Here is a 24,116-nt window from a genome sequence, read left to right on the forward strand (position 1 = left end):
CTGCATCTTGCCTAAGCTTTGGTTACCAGTTATCCAGAACAAAAAGAAAAGGAAAAAGACCAAAGCAACCACAACCTCAGGCTCCCACATACACACAGACAGACGCACGGAGAGTACACTCTGTGCTACTTTGCCTGACCTGGATTCCGGGGAAAATGGAAATAGAAAAGAAACCCCGGCAGAAGTCGGCTCACCTGAGTTATTTGGCAAAGAGATGAAGATAACGCAACATGTGGAAGGAGACTTAGGCGAAAGCCCACCGAGAAAATCCTCGCCATCTCTGCTTAGCTCTCTGGAATCATTTGCATAATTCCTGCGATTTCGTTTTCGGGGAAGAGCAGCGCAGGCCTGATTAAGCTGGGAAATGTCAAACTATCAGTGAAAATTGAAATGGTTCACTTAATAAATGCCCGAGTGTCCTTCGCTGGATGGCAGGCTCAGGCTGATGCCGTTGGCCCGACTAATATCTAATTTATGCAAGGACATTCCAGTTCCAACCTCCTCGGGCTGTCCACAAAAATATTTTTCGCTTTCGTGGCACAAAAAGCTGCAAGGCGACGCCCTCTGCTCACCATTTTTCGGTTTGATTTTACGGCTTAGGGTTGCCCAACGCTTCTTCTCTTCCCTCTTGTTTCATTTTTTTCTCTTCTTTTTACTTTTGTTTTTGTTGTTGCCTCTCCTATTTTGTGATTCCACTAATTAAAGCCACATTAAGCATTGCTTTTGCCACCCGCCGCACCCTCCTCGGCTATCTGTCTGCCTCAAGCTGGGGCCATGTGTCCTCGTAACATAATTATCTGGGGTCCTTGAACGCATGCGGCCCTTGGAACGAACGGCAAAATTAAAATGAAAATAAAAATAAAGAGGAATTAAAAGTAAGAGGAAAAATGGGGAAAATTCCAAGCGCTGCACACCAACCGAAAAGTATTTGTACTTGCAAAATTAAATGCAAAATGGAGCGGAATGATAAAGAGCTTAGTGGCCGGGGTCGAATCTGCTGATGGGGGGATCACAATTTATCTGGTTATGCAATTTAGCAAAAGGGTTGCCACACACCCACACACCCACCCACCGAGGAAAAGGGTCTTAAGCATTTCCCTGAGTGAACTCAAGTGACAGGTCGAGAGTTTTTGAGTCGAGCCACCGCCTACGCCGCCATGATTGATGGCCAAAGTTGGAGCAAAATTATTATGTATAGATAGGGGCTAATTCCAAATTGGATACCCAATCCCCACACAAGCTTGAGGCGACCGAGCGCTCACCTGATGCTCTGGCCCGCTCTGTTAACCAAACCCGACCAAACAATCTTGAGTAAATTAAATGCCACACTTGAATGCAAATTGAAAACCTCTCAGACAAAGCAGCAAGTGGCTGGCTGAGTGGCAGCTGCAAATCTTCACACGATTATTGACACCCGGCGTGGGTGGCCATATGCCTTATATACTTTGTCTTTTATTCCCGATTATTACGGCAGATTTATTTGGGAAATATTTATGCAAAATACGTGCACAAGTCTTTAATCTTGAGCCGAGTAACTTTGCCAAAATTGTTTGATATGCAGAAAATTGAAAGGCAAAACTTTACAGACAAACAATCACACAGCGAAAAATAATTTCTTATCTTTGTGCATAAAAATATAACTTTTTCCATCAAGAAAATAAAGATGGTTTATTGCAAACTTAAATAAACCATCTTTATTTTCTTTAAAAATCAATAAAACGTGTGAAGAGTTTGCCTTTGTGACTGTGAGACGTCATATTAAGTATCATATTAAGTGCCTTTAAAAGGCGATTTAAATTATGCAACATAAACTAAGAATTCGTTAGCTACAAAATTATTTTGCATTCTTTTTAACACCTTTTCAAGGGTTGTAAAACCCCTGATGATTTCTAAAGCACCCTAGAATATGTTGAGCTAAGAGAAACAATAAGAAATAATTTATTTTGAGCATCACAAAGTACAAATTTATTTCTGTGCAGACACAGCATTCGCTCTTCCACACTTGATACAAAACAATGCCAAGTGTAGGAAGCACTTCAAGCAGAGAGACATCGAGACGGGGGACCGTAGAACAATGCCAAGACACTTCCAGCACAATGACAAATACATTTTCATGGGAGATAGAGGGAGAGATACATAGAGCTTCAAAGGCAACGAGAAACCCATTTGTTTTCACAGACATTTGCGCTTCCAACTCCTTCAGTCGTTTGCGAATACCTTGGCAAATACAATGGCGGCGTGGTGGTGCGCGAAATTTTTCACCGCCCGCATGGGAAATGGAAATAATTTTGCATTCTGGACATTTGAGACAAAGGAACAGCCAGCGAGAATGATTGTGGCATAAAAGGCCCTAAGCTGGGCTAATCCGCATGCAAACTCCATCCATTACTTGGTCAAATATTGAAGAAGTTTGCTTTTATTCACCAGAAGAGAATTGAAAAGATTTAAACTTAAATATTATCTACGTTAGTGAAAAGTTTTATATGTTTTACCATTAGTATATTAGTCTATATTTCGGCTTAGAAGAGGGGGAACAATGATTACCGAAATGTATAAGCAAATAAATCTCTGGGTTATTTGTTTATTTGGAAAATATATATAAGAGCTACATTTATGTCGTTTTAAACCAACATAAGTAAAAGGGCACAGACTGTAATTAAATGTATCCCCTTGCCTTGGGCAGGCTTAAAAGAGAATCTATTGTATTTACCTTATTTAACACACACAAAGTGTAATAAGCCTTAAGAAATTTAAGCTTGGCCAACATGCAACAAGAAATACACAATTTTTCGCTTCAACGGTTGACTTTACCCTCCATTACCCATTCGCCCCGTATGAATAATTTCGTACGGCAACGGACATTACTCATACGACCCGTGCACTGCCTCCCCCAGCGAACAAATGAACTACAGCACGAGCTCGGAGATTAATATGCAACCCACTTCCCCTTTTTTTTGCTACTTGCAGTCACCACCGTCGAGCCGAACAACATGTATACGACCTGTATACCCATTGGAGGAAACTACTCGGGCGGCGGCGGTGTCTTCGCACCCACCACCCTGGCCAACGCCTCCTCGGACACTCTGGCCTCCGGCTTTGAGGCGGCCGGCTACGCGGCCTATTCCACGGCGCTCAGTGTGACAATTGCCATCGGTTGCAGCCTGCTGATACTCAATGTCCTCATTTTCGCCGGCGTCTATTACCAGCGGGACAAGACTCGGCTGGAGGTGAAGACCCTGCAGAAGCAGTACCAGCAGCGCAGCCTGCACCAGCAGGTGCCCTATCCGCCCGAGCCCATCAAGCATGCCCACTACCACATGGGTCACTCGCAGAGCTCCGCCAATGTCATCGTGGACGTGGAGAGCCATCAGGATCAGGCCGGTCAGGCGGCCATGTTGCTCCAGGCTGCAGCAGCCGCCGCAGCAGCAGCTGCCAACGACGTGAAAGCACCACCACCGCATATCTGCTCTAATACAGGTGAGTAGGAGTTGTTCTTGCCAAGATTGGGGACTTAACTATACAGCAATTAAAGATTTCTTTGGACTTTAAAATAATCTTATTCAAGTTTAAATATAATATAATTGTATCTTCTTTCTTATGCTCTCATAGGTATGCAGCAGCAGCAGCAGGTGGGCGGCGGCAGTGGCGGGGCACTGAACAATGGCGGAATTGAGGGTGGCAAGGTGACCACCGACAACCTGGGCAATGTCACCTACAGCACCAGCTCCAAGCAGCAGCAGCAGCACCAACAACAGCAGCAGCAGCAACAGCAACGCGAACACATGCAGATCAAGGGAATGACCGGCACGCAAACCTTCGGACGCAGTAGCTCCGGCTCGGCGAGTGGAGTCGGCGGAGGGCCCTCTTCTGGCGGCGCCTCCGTTGTGGTCTCCGGCAGCAGCGTGAGCTACAATCCCGGCATGATGACGCTGCCCAAGTCGGGGGGATTGCACCATGCGGCCACGTTGAACTATGCTCGCAACACGGCCGCCTTGAATCTAGCGGGCGGTGGCACAGCCCTGGTGGACAGTCGCGGGAATGTCCTGCTCACCAGCACCGCAGTGGGTCCTGGTGCTGGCGGCGGATCCTCTGGAGGCGGCGGCGGTGGCAGTGGCGGCGGCGGGGACTGCATGACGCTGCCACGAAATCTTGGCCTGGCGGGCGCAGGGCGTCACAATCCCACGACAGGTGAGTGCCACAAACTACGGGTAACTCGAGGAGGCAACAGCCAAAGGATATGCAATTGAATTGCGTTTGCAGCTTCCCAAAAAGTTGCAAGTTTGTTTTCCGCTCGCTCCTTTTCCACATCTCGGAGCTGCGCCAGGACGAAGCAACAATGTTGCGGCAGGCAGCAATCAAGCTGAAATGTGATAAGATTTCATTTCATTATGAAGTGCTTGTTTCCCTTTCTCCGCCTCCCACCTCCCTGCACCCGATTCTCGAGTCTCCACTCGACGGCTCTCTGTGTCTCTGTCTCTGCGCTCCTCCGAGTCTGCTTATTCGATTTCAAGCAAATGAATTCGAGATTGAAAAGCTTTTGTGAGAGTTCACACTCGGCAAGCATTGGCATTGGTAAAATACAGTTTGCATTACAATCAGCCCGAGACTTGGATGCGGTTTAGCTGTGAGAATGTATTCGGTTTTCCTCGATACGGAACATCGTATAATTGAAAGTAAATATGAAATCAGTTTTCAGTAGAGCAGGAGATTTATGCAGGATAAAAGTTTAGCTTAAGTCCAATATTATTTTCATGAAACTATCAATACATTATAGATTGCATTCGATTTTTTTCACTTGTATATATTAATATCATTCCATCAAAAATGTATAACTATTTTCCTATTAAGTGTAAACAAAAACCCAATACTTTGCCTCAAATCGAATAACAATATCCCTCGAATAAGTCATCACAAATATGTTTATACGATTTCTTAACTCACTTTCAATGGCTGCTCTTTAAGTCCTTAAATCCAAACAATGGGTTAATGGATGACTAAAGGCTCCCCGTCCTCGGCTAACTGGTTGTCAGAAAAAAGGACGAGCATGACAGAGGAATGTTGGGACCTGTCAGGGGTACACCGCCCACATACACATAAATTTCCTGCTAAATCATCCCGAGCAAACGAAAATATTGCTTAATCAAATTGAATGACCTTCGTGCCCAAAGGTCTGACGTTGCAAAAAGCCAAAGGCAGCAACAAAATAAAAAAAAAACGAGAATGTCCGCGTGAAAATTGAAATTGTTCTAATCAGCCATCGAGGAGGTTGTTTCGCCCTTGTTTTCTGTATTTTTTTGGCCCGGCTAACACGTGTTATTGAATCATTGGAAAGGAAAAACGGAGCACCAAGAGGAAAAATGAGAAGAGGACCGGGAAAAACATTTACGCTTCGCTGGGGTTCAACGGACTTTTGACTTCTGACCACACAGACAGCGGCCCGAAACCCCGAAACCCGTAATCCCGGTTTGTCGACTTGGTCTGCAGCGGAAATTGTTGTACAAATTATGCTCCACTGATTGCCAGGGTTTTTAGTGTGTTTCTCCCGTGGGCTTCTGTTGCTTGATGAGCTGTTAAATGCGAAGGGGGGCCCAGAACTGCCAGCTATTGACAGTTTTTCCCAGCCATCACGCAATAAAGTCGTTAGGGGCCACTTCAAGAAATATGCCCCCAACTAATAAATCTCCAATATAAACGGCAAATAAAATAAAGATTCGACTTGCGATTGTATCATTCCCAGTCACGACATGATTTTTATGATAAGATTTTCAATTTCAATCGCCAGACAAAACTGTAACGATAACGATAAAGCAAATCTGGGAGAGAGCTCCCAGCTCCGTAAAGGTAGCGCCGGCAGTAAAACAACTCAACCACATTAAGCCAATAAAAAAAAAAATCGAATAAAACTGTTGGTTTTAGTTTAGCATAATAAAATGAAAACATTAACCGAGCCAGCGGTGCAGAATAAGTTAGGAGCGCGGCAACCCCACCATCTCTGCATTCGGAATTATGTGTATTTTATGGCGGGACCCGCAGCGGAAAGCCCCACAATCCAGACCCCGCCGATGTCGCTGGCATATTTCAGTTCATAAATACAATTTCAGCAATCGATGGCAAATAAAACAACAATCCGATGAGCCGCTGCTGCCGGTCAAACGACGCCGAGCACAGGTCGGCAAACTCCAATTGTTTTTTCAAATAACAAAAACTGTTGTTTCTGTTCAATATATCCCGGCTGAACCTGACAGATGAGGGAACTCATTTTAATTTTCCATAAACAAATTAGGGTTGAACGATGAAAATACCAAGCATACATATTTTAGCATGGGACTGACAGATAATTTATTCAAAAATAAAATTCTGCGAATTTTTAAGCAAATTTAAAAATAAATTAAGGCAGAGGTTATTTATAGAATTTGATGACATAATAAATACACATTATTCACAAGTTGTTTGGATTCTTTGGAATGTTGTTGAATTTAATTGTTTGTTTATTTCTCAATTTGATAAAAGTATAATGACTAGATTTTACTCTGAGCTGAAAATAAGTTAGTTAAATTGCAAAAACTAGCAAATGGAATTATTTAAACTGAAAACTTTGCCCATAACTCATTCAGTTTTCTATATAAAGCAGACCCTCAAATGTTTATTTTTTGGAAAATCCTGCAAACTGTAAATCCATTCAATCACAAATTTACACTCAATTTCCACTTCCCACGCACTCAAATCGAACCCCATTTTCCGAGAACCAATTTTCAAAGACGAGAAATTCCAGGGAATCCAATTTTTAGCTACTTGAGCAGGTTTATGCACTTCTATTTTGTCAGCTCGCTCTCTAATTGCTGGTCGATAATGGGGAAAAGCTGAAAAATGCGGATAGCAAGTCCGACTTGAGCCAAATTCACATTTTCATTGGATTGCCGTGGCAAAGTGAGTTCTCTTTTTTCTTATTTTTGCATTTGCATAGAATATTTTGTTGCTGATTTAATTTTACGCTCGCGCCCTAACGGAAGCGGAAATTCGTAGTGGTTAAGTGGGATGATGGGCGTGGCACTCGGCGCTGTTTTCGCTGATTATGTTTATTATGATGATGATGATGGTGATGATGACGAGGAAGCTGCCGTCGGCGAAGCCATCAGGTGGCGACGTTGTCGGAAGTGGCGAGTGTTTCTCTGTTGGCATTTTTGAGCGCTCTGTGCATTATTTATAATTATTGCGAATTTTCATATAATTATGCGTGGGCGCATATTTCCAGCATCTGCCCGACGCTCAATTTTCCTCTCCATGCATATATTTTGTGCTTTTCCCCTCCGAGCCAGTTATTTATTTGAGCAGCAAATTTTTCTTGCCGGCGAAGAGACTATAAATATTAAAGTCAACGGTAGTTTGTGTCTGGGCGAGAATCCTTGTGTAATTAATGTTTGTTCTGAGATTTTTGTCCGCTTAAGGCACTCGAGTGGCATATTAAACTCATTGCTGTTGTTGCCGCTGCCGTTCCTGCTGTTGCCTTTACTTGGCTCTGGCTCCGGTGTTTGCGAATGCCTGCGGATTATGTGAGTTTGCTGACATTGTTGAACGGCAGTTAAATGCCTCATTAGGTTAAGTTGCCTTCACTTCAACCTGTTTCCGGCTCAAGTTTTTGTCGGAAAATTGGCAAAAGATTTCATAATTTAATTCGAGACCAGTTGAGTTCGTCTTTTGTTTACTTTTATTACAAGGACATGCAACATTTAACCATGAAATGCTGTGTATTTGCTGAGGATGTTTAATTATTTATTGTTTTTGATATATAGCCTTAAATGAGTGTCAATAATCAATAGTAAAAGGAAAATACAAGATTTGTCACATTTAAAATTAATCTAAATGGAATTAAAACAAAATACAAAATTCAATTTTGTGAATATTTATCAGAAATGTAAATGGAAGTACAAGTGTTAAAGTTTCACCTTTTTCACCCCTCATAAATCATCTGGAAAAGCTTCACACACACACACACACCCACACTAAGCGTTCAGTTTACTGACTTGCAAAGTGAATTGGAAAATGTGTTGCCAACTTTTAGGGCAATCGAAATGCCCGTGTATTATGTTGCTGGGAAAAAAGAAAAGTTTGTTTGGCAAAATTTTGATTAGAAAGAGACTTAAAACTAAGCTAGCCCCCTGCATACATGAATGGGAATTGAGAACTGGGCCCGTTCAATCGATAAAAATCCTTAGTCAGCCTTTTTGGGGCCTTAATCATTTTCAATACAACTTTCGTTCTTTTTTTTCGATTTTGTGCAATGGGCAACAGCTCTGAGCTCTTTGAAGCCAGCGTTAAGCACTCAAAGTGGGGCTATTTCATATTTGCTCTGTTTTTTTGCTCCTCTACGCCTCTGTGTTTTCAATTTATTCAGATTTATACTTTGCATAGAGAGTTTTTGGCGGATGAGCCCAGAAATGAAGCAAAAATAAAAGAGCCGACCTCAGACAAGTGCAAAAAAATGAGAGAAACCAAGTGAGCAGGAAAAAAAAAATCAACGAAATTGAGTAAAAACAATGAAGCGTAAACGATTTTTGCTGACATGTATGTGGAGAGCAGGAAAAAACAGCATAAATATAATAAAAATAAGGCAGCAAACAAAAGGCAAACGCGAGTTGCCTGTTAAGCACCCCAAACATGGCCAAAAGTATGTACAGTTGGGGTTGAAATAGTAGGAGTTATAGGAGGAATTATAAATATAATTTACAATATCATTTTTAATGAATTTTGAGACAAGTTTAGGTATTATTTGAATATATTAGTTCAATAGAATATATTTTATAACTAATTTTTAGATTTGTATTTCTTCAAAAACTTTATTCATGGAATTTTATCTGAATATGTTGGACTATTTGTGAATTTGGTTTAATTATAATGAATTAAGGAACAAAGCACCACCAAAGTTGCTCAATAAACTCTCTTCATAATCAATATGGATTTTATTATCATTATATTTATGTATTAGTATTACTTTTATCACTATTGTTCTTACCAAACCTCTTCCAATTAATATATTAAGTCGAAACAAAACTCTCAGAACTATTTTTCCGCCCATAACTGTGATGAGTAAAAGATGATGGGCGGGTAAAATATAGACTGAGAGAGGAAAAGCACCTTATCCGTGACGTGACATGATTGTCATCCACATTGTCAACGGCAGGGCAACCGCAGAACAACAGTTCCCCTCGGCCGCCAGGATATAAACAGCTTCATACAAATGTTATTATTGAAATTTCAGCAGGAAAAACCAGAAAGCAGCCGCCGTTGAGGAGGCAGGAAGAGAGTGCAAAAAGTGTTTATCACACATACGCCGTGTGTACGCAGCAGCAGCAGCAAAATGACAAAAAATGATGAAAAATCTATTTGCAAACCCAACCCCACTCCACTGACTCTGACCATATTTCTGCCCTGCCCTGCCCTGCCGTCACCATATGTTTGCCGTTTGTTCCCGGCATCCCAAACAGAAGCGGGGCCTCGGCTCGATGGAAAGAAAAGCCAACCAAACATTATTCGACGCCATCGATGCCGTCACATTGTGAGCGGTTATACTCTGTACAGTGAAAGAAAATACTCGGACAAGTTTCGTTTTCCCCTAGAAAAGTTTTATATATTTTAATAGATTTGATTCCTTATTTATTTATATTTATTTTGATATATTTATTAATTTACTGGAATATTTCTTCGGTTTTAAACTCTTTTCACTGTGTAAATATCTCCCTTCCTGTTTGCCTTTCACTTTCTTCGGTTTTATTATTTCGCCTAGGCTTTGACGATTTCCCCTAAAATGATAGACGCTTGCCAACCAACTGCGGGCATACAAATAATACATACCCCCATGCCACGACGAAAATTCCCTCGTCGAGAATAGTTGGCGCACTTTTTCCATTTGTCCCTTTGTTGTTGTGCATTGCGCACATAGTTAGATAAGGCAATATTATTTTATTGCCTCCGGGGTTGGGAGATTTGGGAAGGGAGATTTCATATCACCCTTAGTGGTCAGTTGGGTTTCAGCCCAAAGGGTCACAAATAAGGAGGATGACTGGTTGTCCGGTTTTGGTGAGAGAATGCAAAAGCCTTGTAAAAACCAAAGCCCACTTCAGTTGATGCAGGGCTTACGCCAAAAATTTACGACAATGGTTGGCTTTGAATTACAAATTGGTTTTATAGTTGTTCCCCAATAAATGAAAGACTGACGGATTTTTAAAAGAGAAAGTCTTGAGAAAAACAAATTTAAAATTGTTTTTATCAGGAATTATTTATGCTTTGCTTTAAAATTCAATTAATTGCTTGGTTATATTATAAACAATTTGCTGTAAGTAAAATATAATAAAATTCAATTGTTATGAAAACTTAAATTTCTAAACTACACAACCCTCATAATTAAAGTAAGTTTCTAGAAAGAAACTAGACCATTCCGATCAGCTTTCAATAAAAAGATAAATGATTTCACTTTTTCCGGAAGTTGAGCAACTTTTTGCCGCTACCCATTTGTCATCAATCAATTAGAAGCGCTTCCCCTGTCAAATGTGTCAAACTATTGCATAAACTAACATTAACCCAAGCTATGGCCGGCACGGCTGCCTAATAAATTTTTCAGAGCCGCCAGTGCTGGGCCAACATAAATCTACATGGCCAGCTCCTCTTACATATTTCATCGAGGCTCTCCGATTGCGTCCGCTCGAGCTCGTACTCGAGCTTCTGTGCCGAGTTTCATTTCCTTGGCACTTCCTTGCACACGGCCATGTAATACTTTCCCTTTTTTAATATGCTCATTCAATTTACTTGCGCCAGTTCCCGTCTCCCGCCTACCGTCTACCAACTCCCAACTCCCGATTGCTCCTCGATTATTGATGACATGACAAACAAGGTACGATTTCCGCCCGGCTCCCAAGCAGAAGAAGTTCGAGAATCATTTTTCTTTTGGCTCGATTGTATTTGTATGCGCATTAACTTCATTTTGCAATCATGCGCGCCATAAATCCAATTTAATTGTGCTGCTCCCCCACACACACACACTCACCCAGCGCACAGATACAAATGCGAAAACACACGCATGAGCTGCTTGAGTGCACGGCGGCGTATACTTAATTTTTGCTCGTTCGTGCGCTCAATTCCGCTTCCTCGCAACTTCTAACTCAATGCTAAATAGAAGCACATAAATTTCCGGCACCAGCGTCCCTGCCCCAGCGATATCCGGTTTGATTTCTTCGGATTGCATTTTGAAAAATAGATTTTTTATACTGTTGCTTCCAGCTCTCGGCCCCACCTTTGTCTACCTTGCCGCCTTCGCTATCTATCCCTCTTTGATTTACTACGCACAATTTCGTGTACCTTTCGCAGGACTTGCTGCCAGGACTCGCCAGTCCAGTTCGAGTGGCTCGTTGTGATTTATGTTTGATTGAAATGCTCTAAATTGTATGCTAATCTGGACTTTGACACAAAGCTCATTTGTTGTTGCTCCCGCTGCCTCTGCCCTTGCCTTTGCTGTTGCTATTGTTGCAGCAATCGCATTTAAATGTTGTGCCTGGCATTTGGCAGTTTGCTTAAGCGTTTGCTAATTTGAAAACCATTTCGGGCTCGGGCTGCTATCAAGGGGTTGCTAGCTGCCTCGAAAGCTTATTCGTATCATTTGTCAGGCTTTTAGGTTTTGGGTTGGGTTGAATTTCTACGAATCTGTTGTGGCTAATTGAACTGTTAATTGCTCTGAAATGTTCTGCAAAACTCTAAATATTTACCCAAAATTTAGTAATGAACAGTTGATTAGCAGATGGAATGGAGTACGACTCAGATTTGGGATCAATTTTAGGAATATTCTAGGATATATGTAGAGCTGTTTAAGAGTTTCAAGTGATATTTTATTTATACTGCTTCACTACTATATTTTTCACTGAGATCTCTTCTTAAATAGGTTTCCCTCTAGAAATCACCTTGTATTAAACCAATAAATTACATCGAAATCAAAAGAAAACTCCCCTCAGAGTTAAGAGCCCAACAAACTCAGATTTCAATACAGTTTGCTTTGCCATTGGATACTTAAGCCCATGACAATCACGTTGCATTCGTCGCAAGTTGATTTGATGGCAGACATTAAGTGCAGCTGCTTGGGCGCGTTACTTCACTATCTCTGGGCCATAAATTCCCACAGGGCCCCCCTTCGCCGCCAATTTCCTGTCGCATGCGCTGCTAAGTATACTATATAATTTTTTTTTATTTTCATAAATCCCACAACTGTCAACTGCGGGGAGCGGAAACGGCTAAATTCAGCAATAAATTGGCGTGAGTGAGTCAGAGAGTGGAGCATGCTTCATTAATGCGACAACCGTGGAACCCTCGCCCCCCCCCTGACCCTTTATCCCTTACCCTTCCCTCACTCCACACATCCCACATACAAACAGGACAGCACAATTGGCTGCACTTGTGTGTCCACTTAGTTGGGCGAGCAAAACCCACAATATCCACATGGCCGAGTGGTTGCACTCACGCCCCACCCTTTACCTCTTAACCCTTAACCCCCTAGTCCCCACACCCCACCGACCACTCCGCAATGGCTCTTCATGTCCGTGTGGTTAAGTGAGCTCCGTGCGGCTGGCAGTTCTGTTTTATTTCCCTTTTTTGAGTTATGCGCGGCATTTCCGGTCTTGTCATTTCATACTAATCAACATCCGTTGAACGGAATTTTGGGCCAGCATTTTGGACTGCATTTTTTGGGGGTCTGTTTCGCGGCAGCCCCGATATTTTCGGGGTAATATTTTCTGGGCCGCGTTACACGCATTTGTTGCAGCATTTGCATTGTAATTGCAACAGTGCGTATAAGTGATGTGCATATAAATTACATTTGCTTCGCTGCGGGTTGTCGGTCGGGCAAAAACTTCCAGCTATGGAAATTGAAAATTTATTGCATACTACCACGTGGCCGGCGCCCTGTCGGGGGTCTCCGGTCTTCGTTCGGTTCGGTCCGGCTTTCATTACAAATTACGCATACGCACCGTTGTTAATTTCATATTCATAAATGATGGCCGCACTCCTTAGGGAAATTGCACGAAGCACTCGAGCTTCTGCGGTCCCTTTTCCACAGGTCCCGCCAGTGTTTCAGCCTGCGTTTGTGAGTATTTTTGTTAACAACAAAAAAAAATGGTTAAATTATGCCTTAGTTAAGGCCTTGGTCGACTTTGATCTCCGTCCTCCAAGCGAAATCTCGTGGCAAATCTCCGCCCGGCTCTACTCTAACTAGCCAAAAGCCGGGCAGCATAATCCGGTACATTTGACTCTGAATGCTCTCTTAGGTCCAGTCCATTTGGCCACTTGACTTGCGCCAAAAGGGGCTGCCCATCAAATCCCCAGAAAGTCCAGGCCATAAACATAAAAACCAAAAGGGCACAGCTCTCTGATGCGCTGGTCGGCTCTGCCATCGAGTGTACTTTCTTGAATTAAACCTCTAATTAGTGAAAGCTGTTTTTGGCCGGGATTAAAGGTTGCCCAGGGACATCTTGAATGACTAATGAAAATTTCTTTGAATTTTTAAAAGATTTACGTCTAAGAAGGGGCTCAGAAAAGCCAAAGAAGCCAGCATGATTAAAAATGTTTCCGTTGGGAGCCTAGGCAAAAGGGATTTAGAACTCCTAGAATTGAAATGATAAGCGGATGGTTTGGATCTGGAAAATTAATAAAGGTGTTATACGAAGCTTAAGTGGAGCTATTAGGTTCTTAAACTCTTGGGAAATTATAAAAGGGAGTAAGCAAATTAAGGGTTGCGAAATATATTGTTTTTCTTTAGACTCACAAAATTTATTCAGTTTTCTAAGTCAATAATCTTCTATTGTGGATCTGGGGAAAGCCATCGAGACGCGTTCCTAATGCTCATCTCATCTAATAAAGACAGATTTAATCAGATTATTCTCTTATTTTGGTCCTTCGAGCCGGATTAACGACTTAGAGAAAGTGATGATTTTTGTAAATGTATGGCTCTTGGTTTATTTACAGATCCCAAAAATGTTATAATTCTAGATTAGTCTTCGTCTGTTTTTTGAAAAAATAATCTTTTAATGTTATTCATTATTTAATTAGATTTAATTAATTTAGATCTAATTATTATTTATTATATATAGCTTCATGCTAAGGCTTGTTTAAAATTTGCTTACCAACTTTATATCAACTTGAACTGTATTAATGAAACCCTTTTGTATTATCTCTTAAAAATGTGTAAGTTTTCCCAAATCAAAGCCCTTATTGCGTAATCTGATTTTATTAATTCTACAGAGATATTTTGTATTAAAAGATTCTTGACATAACAAATCAACAAATACAAATTTGATTAAACCCGTTTCCGGATGAATTCACCTCTCAAGTACGAACTGCTCGCAGACTTATTGCTTAATCGCAGTCACCAACTCGAGATTTTATTGCACCACCCGACGCCATTCCTTTGGAAGGAGTTGCCTCGCTTAGTGCCGACTCACCAATAAAACTGCATTGTGTCTGTGGAAGCCAGGCAAACAAATTAGTTCTGCCCAGACACACACACACACACACAGAGGGGAAAAGGAACTTGAGAAGGACCTCCCAAACACACAATGGAGCCTCTCGGGGGGTCGACATCAAAATATTAGACGCGTCAATAGCTCTGCACATTTTGCGCTTTTGCATTTCGAAGGCAATCGAGGCGACAAGTTGAACGACATCGAAATGTGGAAAACGGGGAACCCTCACATGCTTCCCCATTTACATTGCCAATTCAATGGAACAAAAAGTGCAACCAGCTCCGATGACGCGCACACACTCTCACTCTGTGAATGAGGATGACGGCGGCGATGTCGCCTGCGGATGAAATGGGAATGTGTGTTTAATGGTTGACATTGTTGTTTACAAATTGACTTTTTGTTGCTGCCGCTTCTGCTCGTCAATAAACATTTGCCTGATAATATGCCAACATATGCATAACGTACATAAGTAGCTTACATCCTCCAACCTCCCAACTAACTGCCGTTCTACAGAGAGGGAAAATGTCTCAACTAATAATTGGTTTGATAACAAATATTTTCTAGAGTGCAATATTTATTTAATATTTTTTAAAAAACTATCAAAGATCAAAAGGTTATTAATTATTATAAAATCGGAGCTCAAAGCGCATTAATTTTCTCTTGGCTGTGGCTCTTCCTCTGAAAACTTAATTATTCATTAAATATTTTTCGTTATCATCGAACAAATATTCCAACTAAACATGATTTTTCTCTTTGTGCAGCAGAACTCCAGCAATATCAACAGCAGCAGCAACAGCAGTCGAGTAAACATCAGGCCAACGGAGCTGTCCTCACTGGAATGCAATCGCACCACATACGCGGACCACGCCCCCCGCTCCGCACCGCCTCCTCCACGACCACCAACAGTAGCAGCAATAACTCGGCAATGGGCGTGGTCGTGTCCGGGGCCGGCGGAGGTGGTGGCAACATTCTGCTCGATCAGACGCCTTCCGGGGGCAGTAGCAGCAGCGGCGTGAGCAGTGCTCCCAGCTCCTCGAAAGGCCACCACACCCACTCGCATTCGCACGCCGCCCACCTAGTGCACACACACGGCGAGGGCATGGTCCTGACCTCCGCCTCGCCCGTCGGTGTCCAGCAGCAGCACCAGCACCAGCAGCAGCATCAACAGCAGCAGCAGCAACAGCAGCAGGTGCCGCAGGCGGCCATGGACGAGATGCGCGTCTGATAGGTATCGGTCTTTGAGTTGGACTTATAGTCATCAACGGGGTGAGTGTTTTATACAAATAACAAATAGCCAGAATCTACAGAACTGCAGAAATGCAGAACAAAGTGGAAGATCTGGAGATTCTGTAGTAATTTTATATTCTTAAAACCAGTTCTCAAAATTTTCTGATTCTGATATTTCCTTGGTTTCAATACTTATTAGAAAATAAATTAAGTTTTTTTCATTTTTATGTAAGGTTTTTTAATTATTCAATTCATGTAACTCACATGCTTGCCTTATTTAGCCTTGATTTTCACCCACCATTTTCACTTTCATTTGAGCCTTTTTCCTTATCCCAAACTCTTTTATGCATCTGTATATCCTTTTTTCCGTACAAAAAAGAAAAGTCTCAAGAGATTTAGCGTGAACTCATATGTAATTTTTTCAAACGTTCTTTTTTTTCGCATATTCATACCAAGAATATTTATTATTCATTTCGCGTATTATGCCAGAAGCTCACTCAATTCTTTGGTGTAATATTTGTGGCGCCACGTGGCAGTCAAGGAGGTCGAATTCGTCGGTGTTCGGTGGTCAAGCCTTTTCACGGCGATTTATTACGTTTCGTGCACGAGTATGTGTTTTCTAAGGAGACATTAAATTCAAACTAAAATCGCTTGGGCAATCCGTATAATATATAGTCAGCTAAGCCCTTTAAAATGTAGTTCCCGACACTGCATCCTACAAAAATGACAAACATGCTGAACTCTTCACAGGGCAAAAGAAGAAAAACCAAAGGTCGTGCCGGGGCATCCAAAAAAAAAAAAAGGTAGAATAAAATATCTGCGCACACAGACTCTGATCAAAAATAACAAACGGCATGTCAAACATGCGGCAGCAAAAAATGCTGCCTCTTTATTTGATAAAATAAAAAACAAACGAATAAAAATAAATATGCACGAAAGGCACGAAGCATATAACCGAGTTCATGGTTCAAGGTGGACTCAAATGTCGCAGCCACTGGCATGGAAAAATGCCATAGACTGGGCGTCCAAATACCGAAAAGGTAGAGCTTTAATGGAGAGTTTTTCGCAGCAGGAAAGAACGAATAAAATATAGGCATTAATGCCGGGCCAAAGGGAACGAAATTGTAAACGAAATTAAAACTGGAGCCACCAGAGCAGGCCATAACAAGTGGCAAGGTGCAAGGTAATTTGCGGCATGCAACTTGAAACCGAGCCCTCGACTAATTTATGAGCCCAGTTTCGGTCTCTGGAAATTCGAGCTAAACCAAATTAAAACTGCAATGTGGCCAACAAAAAAAAATTGGTAATTGCATTAACTGTAACCCAGCTGTGAAGCATACTTACGCTGCTGTCAACTCAAAGGAGAACTGGAAAACGGAATAAGACTGAAAGTGAAACAAAATAAAACAGTTGCCTTGTGCTTATTATTGTTTTTCAAAGGTGCTAAGTAGCTTTAATTCCTAAATTATTATAAGTTCTACGATTTTCTATAGGAATGGGATGATAAGCACATCTAAAAATATCCCCAATGACCTCTTTAAATTTCTCAAAAATCCCAATAAGAATATTTATTTCTAATTTAAATATATTAAATTTATATACATATAATAAAAATCCCCTTTAATAAGAGGCTGCGCCGAAAAGATCTGTCCACTTACAGCACATTTTATCACCTACTTTTCCTGCCCACTTGCAGCCACTTGTGGAGAGGTGTGCGGGCAGGACACTATTTCACCTGGCATACAATTAAATTTGCATTTCTTGCCTTTTTGTTTAACCCACGATGCCCGCGCAGCCTCCGTCCTGGTTTCCTTAACTTTTAGCTGATTAACATTTCTGCGCCATGCTCTTGGCCCTGTGTGGAAATGCAATTTTCCCTTCCAGCCAAAGTGAAAGCGGGGCCCAGGGCAAATGGCAACTTTTATGTAAATTTACACCCACTCACATTCACAAGCACACACTCACACGGTTTAAACACACACACACAAACCCGGACACGGGGGCGTGTCGAAGTGTATATGTGTTAAAAGCGCAATAAACATTAATTTCACATTCTTTTTCCTTGAGCCACTCCATTTTGGGTCCTTATACTTTGTTTAAGTTCTTCCCTCTTCAGTAGATTTTTTGCACTTGTTGAAATTATGATCAAAAGATTGTTGCGTTTCAGAAAAGAAAAAAATGGGAGATGAAATGAAATGAAAACAATCTTTTGGTGGAAAAAATCTTTAAATTTGGAGTGGCCATATTGTTTAAAAAGTGAAATAATGGAAACTACAAAAGTTCATGTGTTATTTTAACCATATATGTATGAGCCCCAAATAAATAATCTAATTGATATAATTGATATAAAAAAACGATAGGTAATTAAATGAATTAAATAAATTTGTCGATTATTTATTCAATAATACCGATATCATAAAGATTAAAGCGATATCGGTCAATATTTAAGTTTTAGATTTTCTTTTGAGGTAAAAACTATCTTTGTCAATTAAAACCTTAGTTAAATTTAAGCCTTAAGCAAACCTAGCAAAGATCCACATAAAACCTGAATAAATTTGGATATTTGTTAAGCCTGGATTTCCATTTAATGATTGGTAGTTAAATATAAATAATTGCAATTTACTTGTTTGCATTTGCAACTCAATTGATGTGCTCATCCAACACATTACTAATCAATTAAGTCAACAAATGAATGAAAACACTTTAATTTCTTATCGATTTCTCGGCTGCACTTATAATATCATCAGATGCGGTTTCCCTGACTGCCATCTGTTGTGATTTGTTGCGGAAATTATTTTGGAAACTAAATATTTACTGCGGAGCTGACAAGTTTGCTGTCGAGAAATGCGAGAAATGTGGTAAGAAGTTTAGGAAATTGTGTGCTTGAATTTCTTGACACCACCGTACACAGCAGCCTAAGAGCGGATGATGTCCCTTCAGCACACATGAACTGGCAACCCTGGTGGACCAAATGTGCTATGTAATTAGCGTAAAACTTTCAAGTTGCATCAAGCCCCAGAGAAAATAAGTAGAGTTAAATGGATATAAACAAAGGTAGCAAGATTTTTGGGTTATTTGGAAAGGGTATTTCAACTACCTAAACTCAATTAACTGAAAATATCTTTTCTACTAAGACAATTATATAGAAATTAACAGAAATTCTATCTGTATATTTAAATACTATTTAAATTAATATTTAATATTTATTGGAAATTTTTCAAACCTTTCTTCGTAGATATAGTAGTTTCCGTCACTAATGGGACTCTTATTAGGAATTTAAGACTTTCAAAGTTTGAAAGTTATTTAATTCTTTAAAATGTTACCCTTTTCCGCTCATTTTATACCAAAACTCTTAAAAGTAATCACTAGAGCAGCTCATTATAGGCATGGGGATTATTTTCAGCTTCCTATAATTCTTGAATTAAAGTTAATTATACATGTGGAAACGGTTTCTCCTACTTTTCAGTATTTACGAAAATGAGCTTATGAACCTGGCCAAGTTTCCGACACTTGACTGATGTTTATTGTTTCTTTAAGAAGGGTCTCAGTCCCCGTTTCCCGTTCTGCCAAGCCATTTGGCCCCTCTCGAGCAGCAGCACAAGATATGCAAAGTGGCTGCACAAACATGCGCGTAATACGTTAATGATGGTCCCTGCCTTCGCCCGCCCCCGTACGCCCTCCTGGCCCACCCGTAACATGCACACATTGTAGCCGCGATTTGCATTACGCGCATTACTCAGTTCCCTCGTTTTGACGGGGCTTTCACGACTTCTTCCCTTTCAGTTTCGGTATCTTGCGAGGAGAAAGTCTAAGCTGCTCCGCCGCCCCTGTAACCACTCGCATCCATCCCCCCTCTGTCCATCATCACCACTCCAGTCAACAATCTGCGCCAAATTGTGCGCTCAACTGTGTGCAGCACAGCCCCCTTAACCCCTGCTCGCCTTTCTAGCCCACAGACCATCCGACCACCCCCTGCTGGCCAGAGAGCTGGCAAAACAAAAGGCAGCCGCGCATTTTTCGCAACTGCACTTTACTTTGCACTTTTCGCTTTCTTTGCATAAATTCTCGCCATCCCGAGTTTACTGTACTGCAAAAATGGGCACGCATACAGCTAAAACGAAAGAAAACAAAATTGGTGGAAAGGAGTCAAGAGGCAGGACAAAAAGGTACCCTTTAATAAGTGTATAAGTGCAAAGTTATAAGAAGGAAGTACCAATTAAACAACTCGATTATTAGTCTATGTTTTTTGAATTTTAGAAATTTATCGCTGAAATATGTAAATGAAATTAAAAATCTTTATATTTAGACTAGATTTGAGATGGCAAAAAATAGCAATAAGTCGATAATATATCGATATTCGATGCATTGGCCGATATACATAGACACCGATATATTTTCAATGTGATTTGCATACATAACATATTTTTGATATATCAATATATCAAATATGGCTATACTTTTTGATATTTAAAAAATCTGTATATAAAACTTTACAATATTTTCAATATAAAATTATTTTCTTAATTTTTAAGCTTATATAATGGCCCAAACCGATATTTATTATTTTAAAAACTATTACACAGGCCGAAAACATTTTAAAAATTTCAGAATTCAGAACTGGAATATACTTTTCCGAAGGTAATTGATGCTCTGAACTCAAATCCGACCTTAGAAAATACCCTATTCGTCAGCTCTTGAGATATTTTAACCTAAAAGTGCAAAAATACGTTTCTTGATTACCTTTGAGGTTCTATAACTTCATCTTAAGGAACTGTTAAATAATATTCTAAAATTCTACAAATTTGTACATTTTTTAAGCAGTCAAAATAAAATTCAAAACTATAAGACCTTAGCTGTTTACCAATTTGAAGACTGCAAATTAGCCAAATGAATTCCGAACAGAATCAGATATCTGGAATCAGAAAATGAAGTTTGTACTTTATTGAATATACACCGATAAGTAACTGATTTCGGTATACCCTCACCATTCTGTCTAAGTGGTACAAAAACACAAACAGCGGTGGTGGAAGAAAAAGTTGAGGAAAAGAACGCTGGAAACGAAATGAAAAAAAAAGAAATGAAGCTGAATAAATATGGCATGCAGCTGCTGCAGAAGATTTTCCCGCTGAATTTTAAACTAAACACCAAGGCATAATGGAAAAATGGGAAAATAGAAAGCGCCAACAGAGCGCAATGAAGTGTGCGGCCCTGAGAAAGGCGCAACATCAACGAATCCGCGACCAAATGGAGCCGAGCACCCGATAGGACAGATATGTATGCAAAATGCTGGCGATATGGCGCGGCCAACTGAGTGGCACTGATGGGATTGCACTTTTAGCGGGCACTGTGTCGTAAACGCTGATGGCTGAGGCGGTTCTAAAAAGGGGTAACTGTAAAAAGTATTGTAAAGATTTCTAAGAGCGAAAGTATTACAAACTCTAAAAGTTCGTTTAAGCTATGAATTCTCGATGGGATAAATGATTCCTTCCATTTTAAATGGGCATTTATTAAAAATTTTAATTAATAATGCACATTTCTCTTATGTTGATATATTTTAATTGGAATGTATTCATTTTCTTTTTGTTTTATATGTAAAATAATGTACTATTTAATAACTCTATATTAAAAATCATCTATTAGGGTTGTCAGCGCTTTAATCCCATTAATTTCCACCTACAAATCATGACTATTTATTGGCTCAGCCTCTATTTGCAGCAACTTGCATTAACTCTGCATTATATTTTTTTAATTAATTTAAATTTAATATTTTACCTATAAAATCCAAGTAAAGACTTTAATTTTCAACTGCTATTTCCCACTTTATATTGCAGCTCCATAGAAACACTGCGAGCGGAAACGCCCGAGGAGTTCTATGCCCCGAAACGGGCGGATGATGATGGCCAACTCAATGGGACACCAGCCGATGCGAACTTAGCTGCAACTGTGGTGGCGGGAAAAGGCGGGACGGGGGGCGGAGGAACTGGAGGTGACCACAAGCAGCGGCAACTGAAGAAGCTGCGATTCAAGCGGGAAATGCATGCCCTGGCGCTGGAGGGCGGAGATGTGGCCAGGGGCTACTGCTCCTGCGACGAGCAGTGGACCAACTCGTCTTCTCCGACGTCCACCACGACGTCGGCAACCATGTCGCCGACTCTGCCAGCAACCGGAAGTAGCAACGGGCGCTACGCAACCGGAAGCGGGAGCGGCAGCGGGATCGTAAAAATGGCGGCGTCGACGGGGGGGAAGCGGGGCGGGAGGCTCAAGCAGCAGCACCATGTGCGCTTCTCCGACGAGAAGAACTTCTCGGATTGAGGATAAAACCAACTACTAGACTGCACCTAATCTCTGTTTAGTCATAGGCTAATTCCCCGACGGAAAGGGGAAATCAAACAAATCATCAGAAAACCAAACAAGTTGCATTAAATTCCGTAGCTAAACGTAGTCGATAAGGAACCTGTACATATAGCTCGAGAATGTTAGTTAAATATCTGTGTTTAGTTGCTCGATAGATCTGTTGTGAACTATATATACGCATATATATAAATATATATGGATATAATCAAGCTAACGATACATACAATTCGTCAGATAAGTGTAGCACAAATGCATTTTTTCCACTCATCAAGAAAGTGAAGGCAAACATTGATGGTCTTTGTTGATAAACGAAAGTGTAAATACTCTAGTCAAAATAAACATAAAATGTGGTAAAATTTACTTCAAGTAAATTTATGAAAGAAAACAAAAAACGAAAATCACTAAACTAACAAAAACAAAAGCGCTCAAAATAGATAAGGATCAACTAACACAACAATGAAGGGCATAATTGAAAGCAAATAAATAGTTTATCATTTAATTATTGCTCTAAGGACGAGGCATGAACATGTGACGCTTCTTTTTTTTCTGTGTACAAAGCGAGAAAACCAAACAGTGTTTAATTAAACGATGATTTTCAACCACATTTCAAATTTAATAATTAGCAGCACACCTGGGAATCTCAGCCTAGACGCAACAGGTCAATTGGAGTTCTGAAAATGATATATATCAGAGTCTTAATGGTTTGTTTTTAAATATTCAGATATTGTATTGTATTTTGTAACATCCAATCCTGTTCTCACAAAAGAGGTACCTCAAACTAACAAAAACTGCCAACTGATAAGCTCATTTATTTCAAAACAGAAATGCTAATTGTTTCATTTATTTAAAAACAACTCTTCCATCCTATTCGTAAATCATTCTCATCAAAACTAATAGAAGGCGTCGCCAAGAAAGCACAGATAAACCATAAAATATTTGTACTTTTAAGAACAAAATTTATAATCGTCTAGTTTACATTATGAAAAAAAAAAGTCGACTTGCAGAAAACACATAAACTAAATTAAGTGATTAATATGAAGTAAAATTAAACTAAACGAAATATAAACCAACCATAAAAACAGAAAACAATAAAAACTAAATTAAAGAAATTCATAATGTTTTTTTTTTATTGTTATAGAATTTAAAAGGAAAATCTTTTGCTTGTAAAATTAGTCAACTTTGACATTAGCAGAAAGGTAAGAAATTTATATTTTAACTATTTACTATATTGAATAGGAATAATAATAAACAAGGCAAGATTATATCATTTGCGTCTTATAATTCAAAAAACATTTTCCGTTAAATCCAAGATTTAATATTAAAACAAGTAGGTCAAAGTAGGAAACCCTTGGAAATGCCATTAAGCGCACCGTAGAAATATTGTTTTGTAATCCTTCTACGAAAAACAGCAATTTATGAACTTTTGCCATGCCTGCTAACAGCTAATAAAGACTTTAAGACCCCAGTGAACCCGATCTGACCCTGAGGATTTCTGGATTCATTTCGTTTTAAAGGCTTTTCGTTTATGTGAAGAATTTTCGTTCTGGCAATTTTAATGGCTCAAATTTTTATGGCAGCCAGCAACGGTTATTAAATCAAGTTTTATGTCTGGCCAGCAATATGGCTGCAAAAGACCTCGCTGATGGAGAACGAGCAGTGTTTCGCAGGAAGAAAGTTTACTAAGTTCAGCCGGAATATTCAAGGTTCTTTGGAAATTAATTTATATATTGTGGAGCTCAGTTTCTGGAATTAAATATGTAGCCCCTTCATCAAAACCTCGCCACTTTCTGGTCTGGAAGCTTGTTGATGTTTGTCCAAAACTATTCCAATTAAATCGCAAAAAAAAAAAGAGGAAAACTAAGAATGGTGGAAAATAGAAAATGAAAGCTAAAAATACAAAATGCCCGCTGGTCATTTTGTAGCTCTTTTGTAGACCGACTCTTCCGCCCCTTTTCCACCCTGACTTGTTTGTTTTGTTTGATGTGTGTTGCTGGCAACATTATGCTGGCAGCCTTGTTGCTCTTTCCAAAAGCCAAAGTT

At 40.3% G+C, this 24,116-nt stretch overlaps 1 protein-coding gene across 6 annotated transcripts in view; it reads left to right on the forward strand.

The window, feature by feature from the left end:
* Positions 1-23,171, forward strand: part of Nlg4 (Neuroligin 4) — a 49,402-nt gene extending 26,231 nt beyond the window's left edge. For 4 of the 6 annotated variants that reach the window (XM_070287086.1, XM_070287083.1, XM_070287085.1 and 1 more), the window contains exons 11-14: positions 2,968-3,477; positions 3,610-4,188; positions 15,257-15,761; positions 21,554-21,654. In XM_070287086.1, the coding sequence (XP_070143187.1) occupies positions 2,968-3,477; positions 3,610-4,188; positions 15,257-15,720 (1,553 nt within the window). In that variant the 3' untranslated portion in view covers positions 15,721-15,761; positions 21,554-21,654. Of the gene's footprint in view, positions 1-2,967; positions 3,478-3,609; positions 4,189-15,256; positions 15,762-21,553 lie in introns of all 6 variants that reach the window. The other 2 variants (XM_070287088.1, XM_070287087.1) reach the window with 2 other exon arrangements.
* The last annotated feature ends 945 nt before the right edge of the window (positions 23,172-24,116 follow it).

This window comes from Drosophila kikkawai, chromosome 3R (assembly GCF_030179895.1).
Source record: "Drosophila kikkawai strain 14028-0561.14 chromosome 3R, DkikHiC1v2, whole genome shotgun sequence".
Classification (NCBI taxonomy): domain Eukaryota; kingdom Metazoa; phylum Arthropoda; class Insecta; order Diptera; family Drosophilidae; genus Drosophila; species Drosophila kikkawai.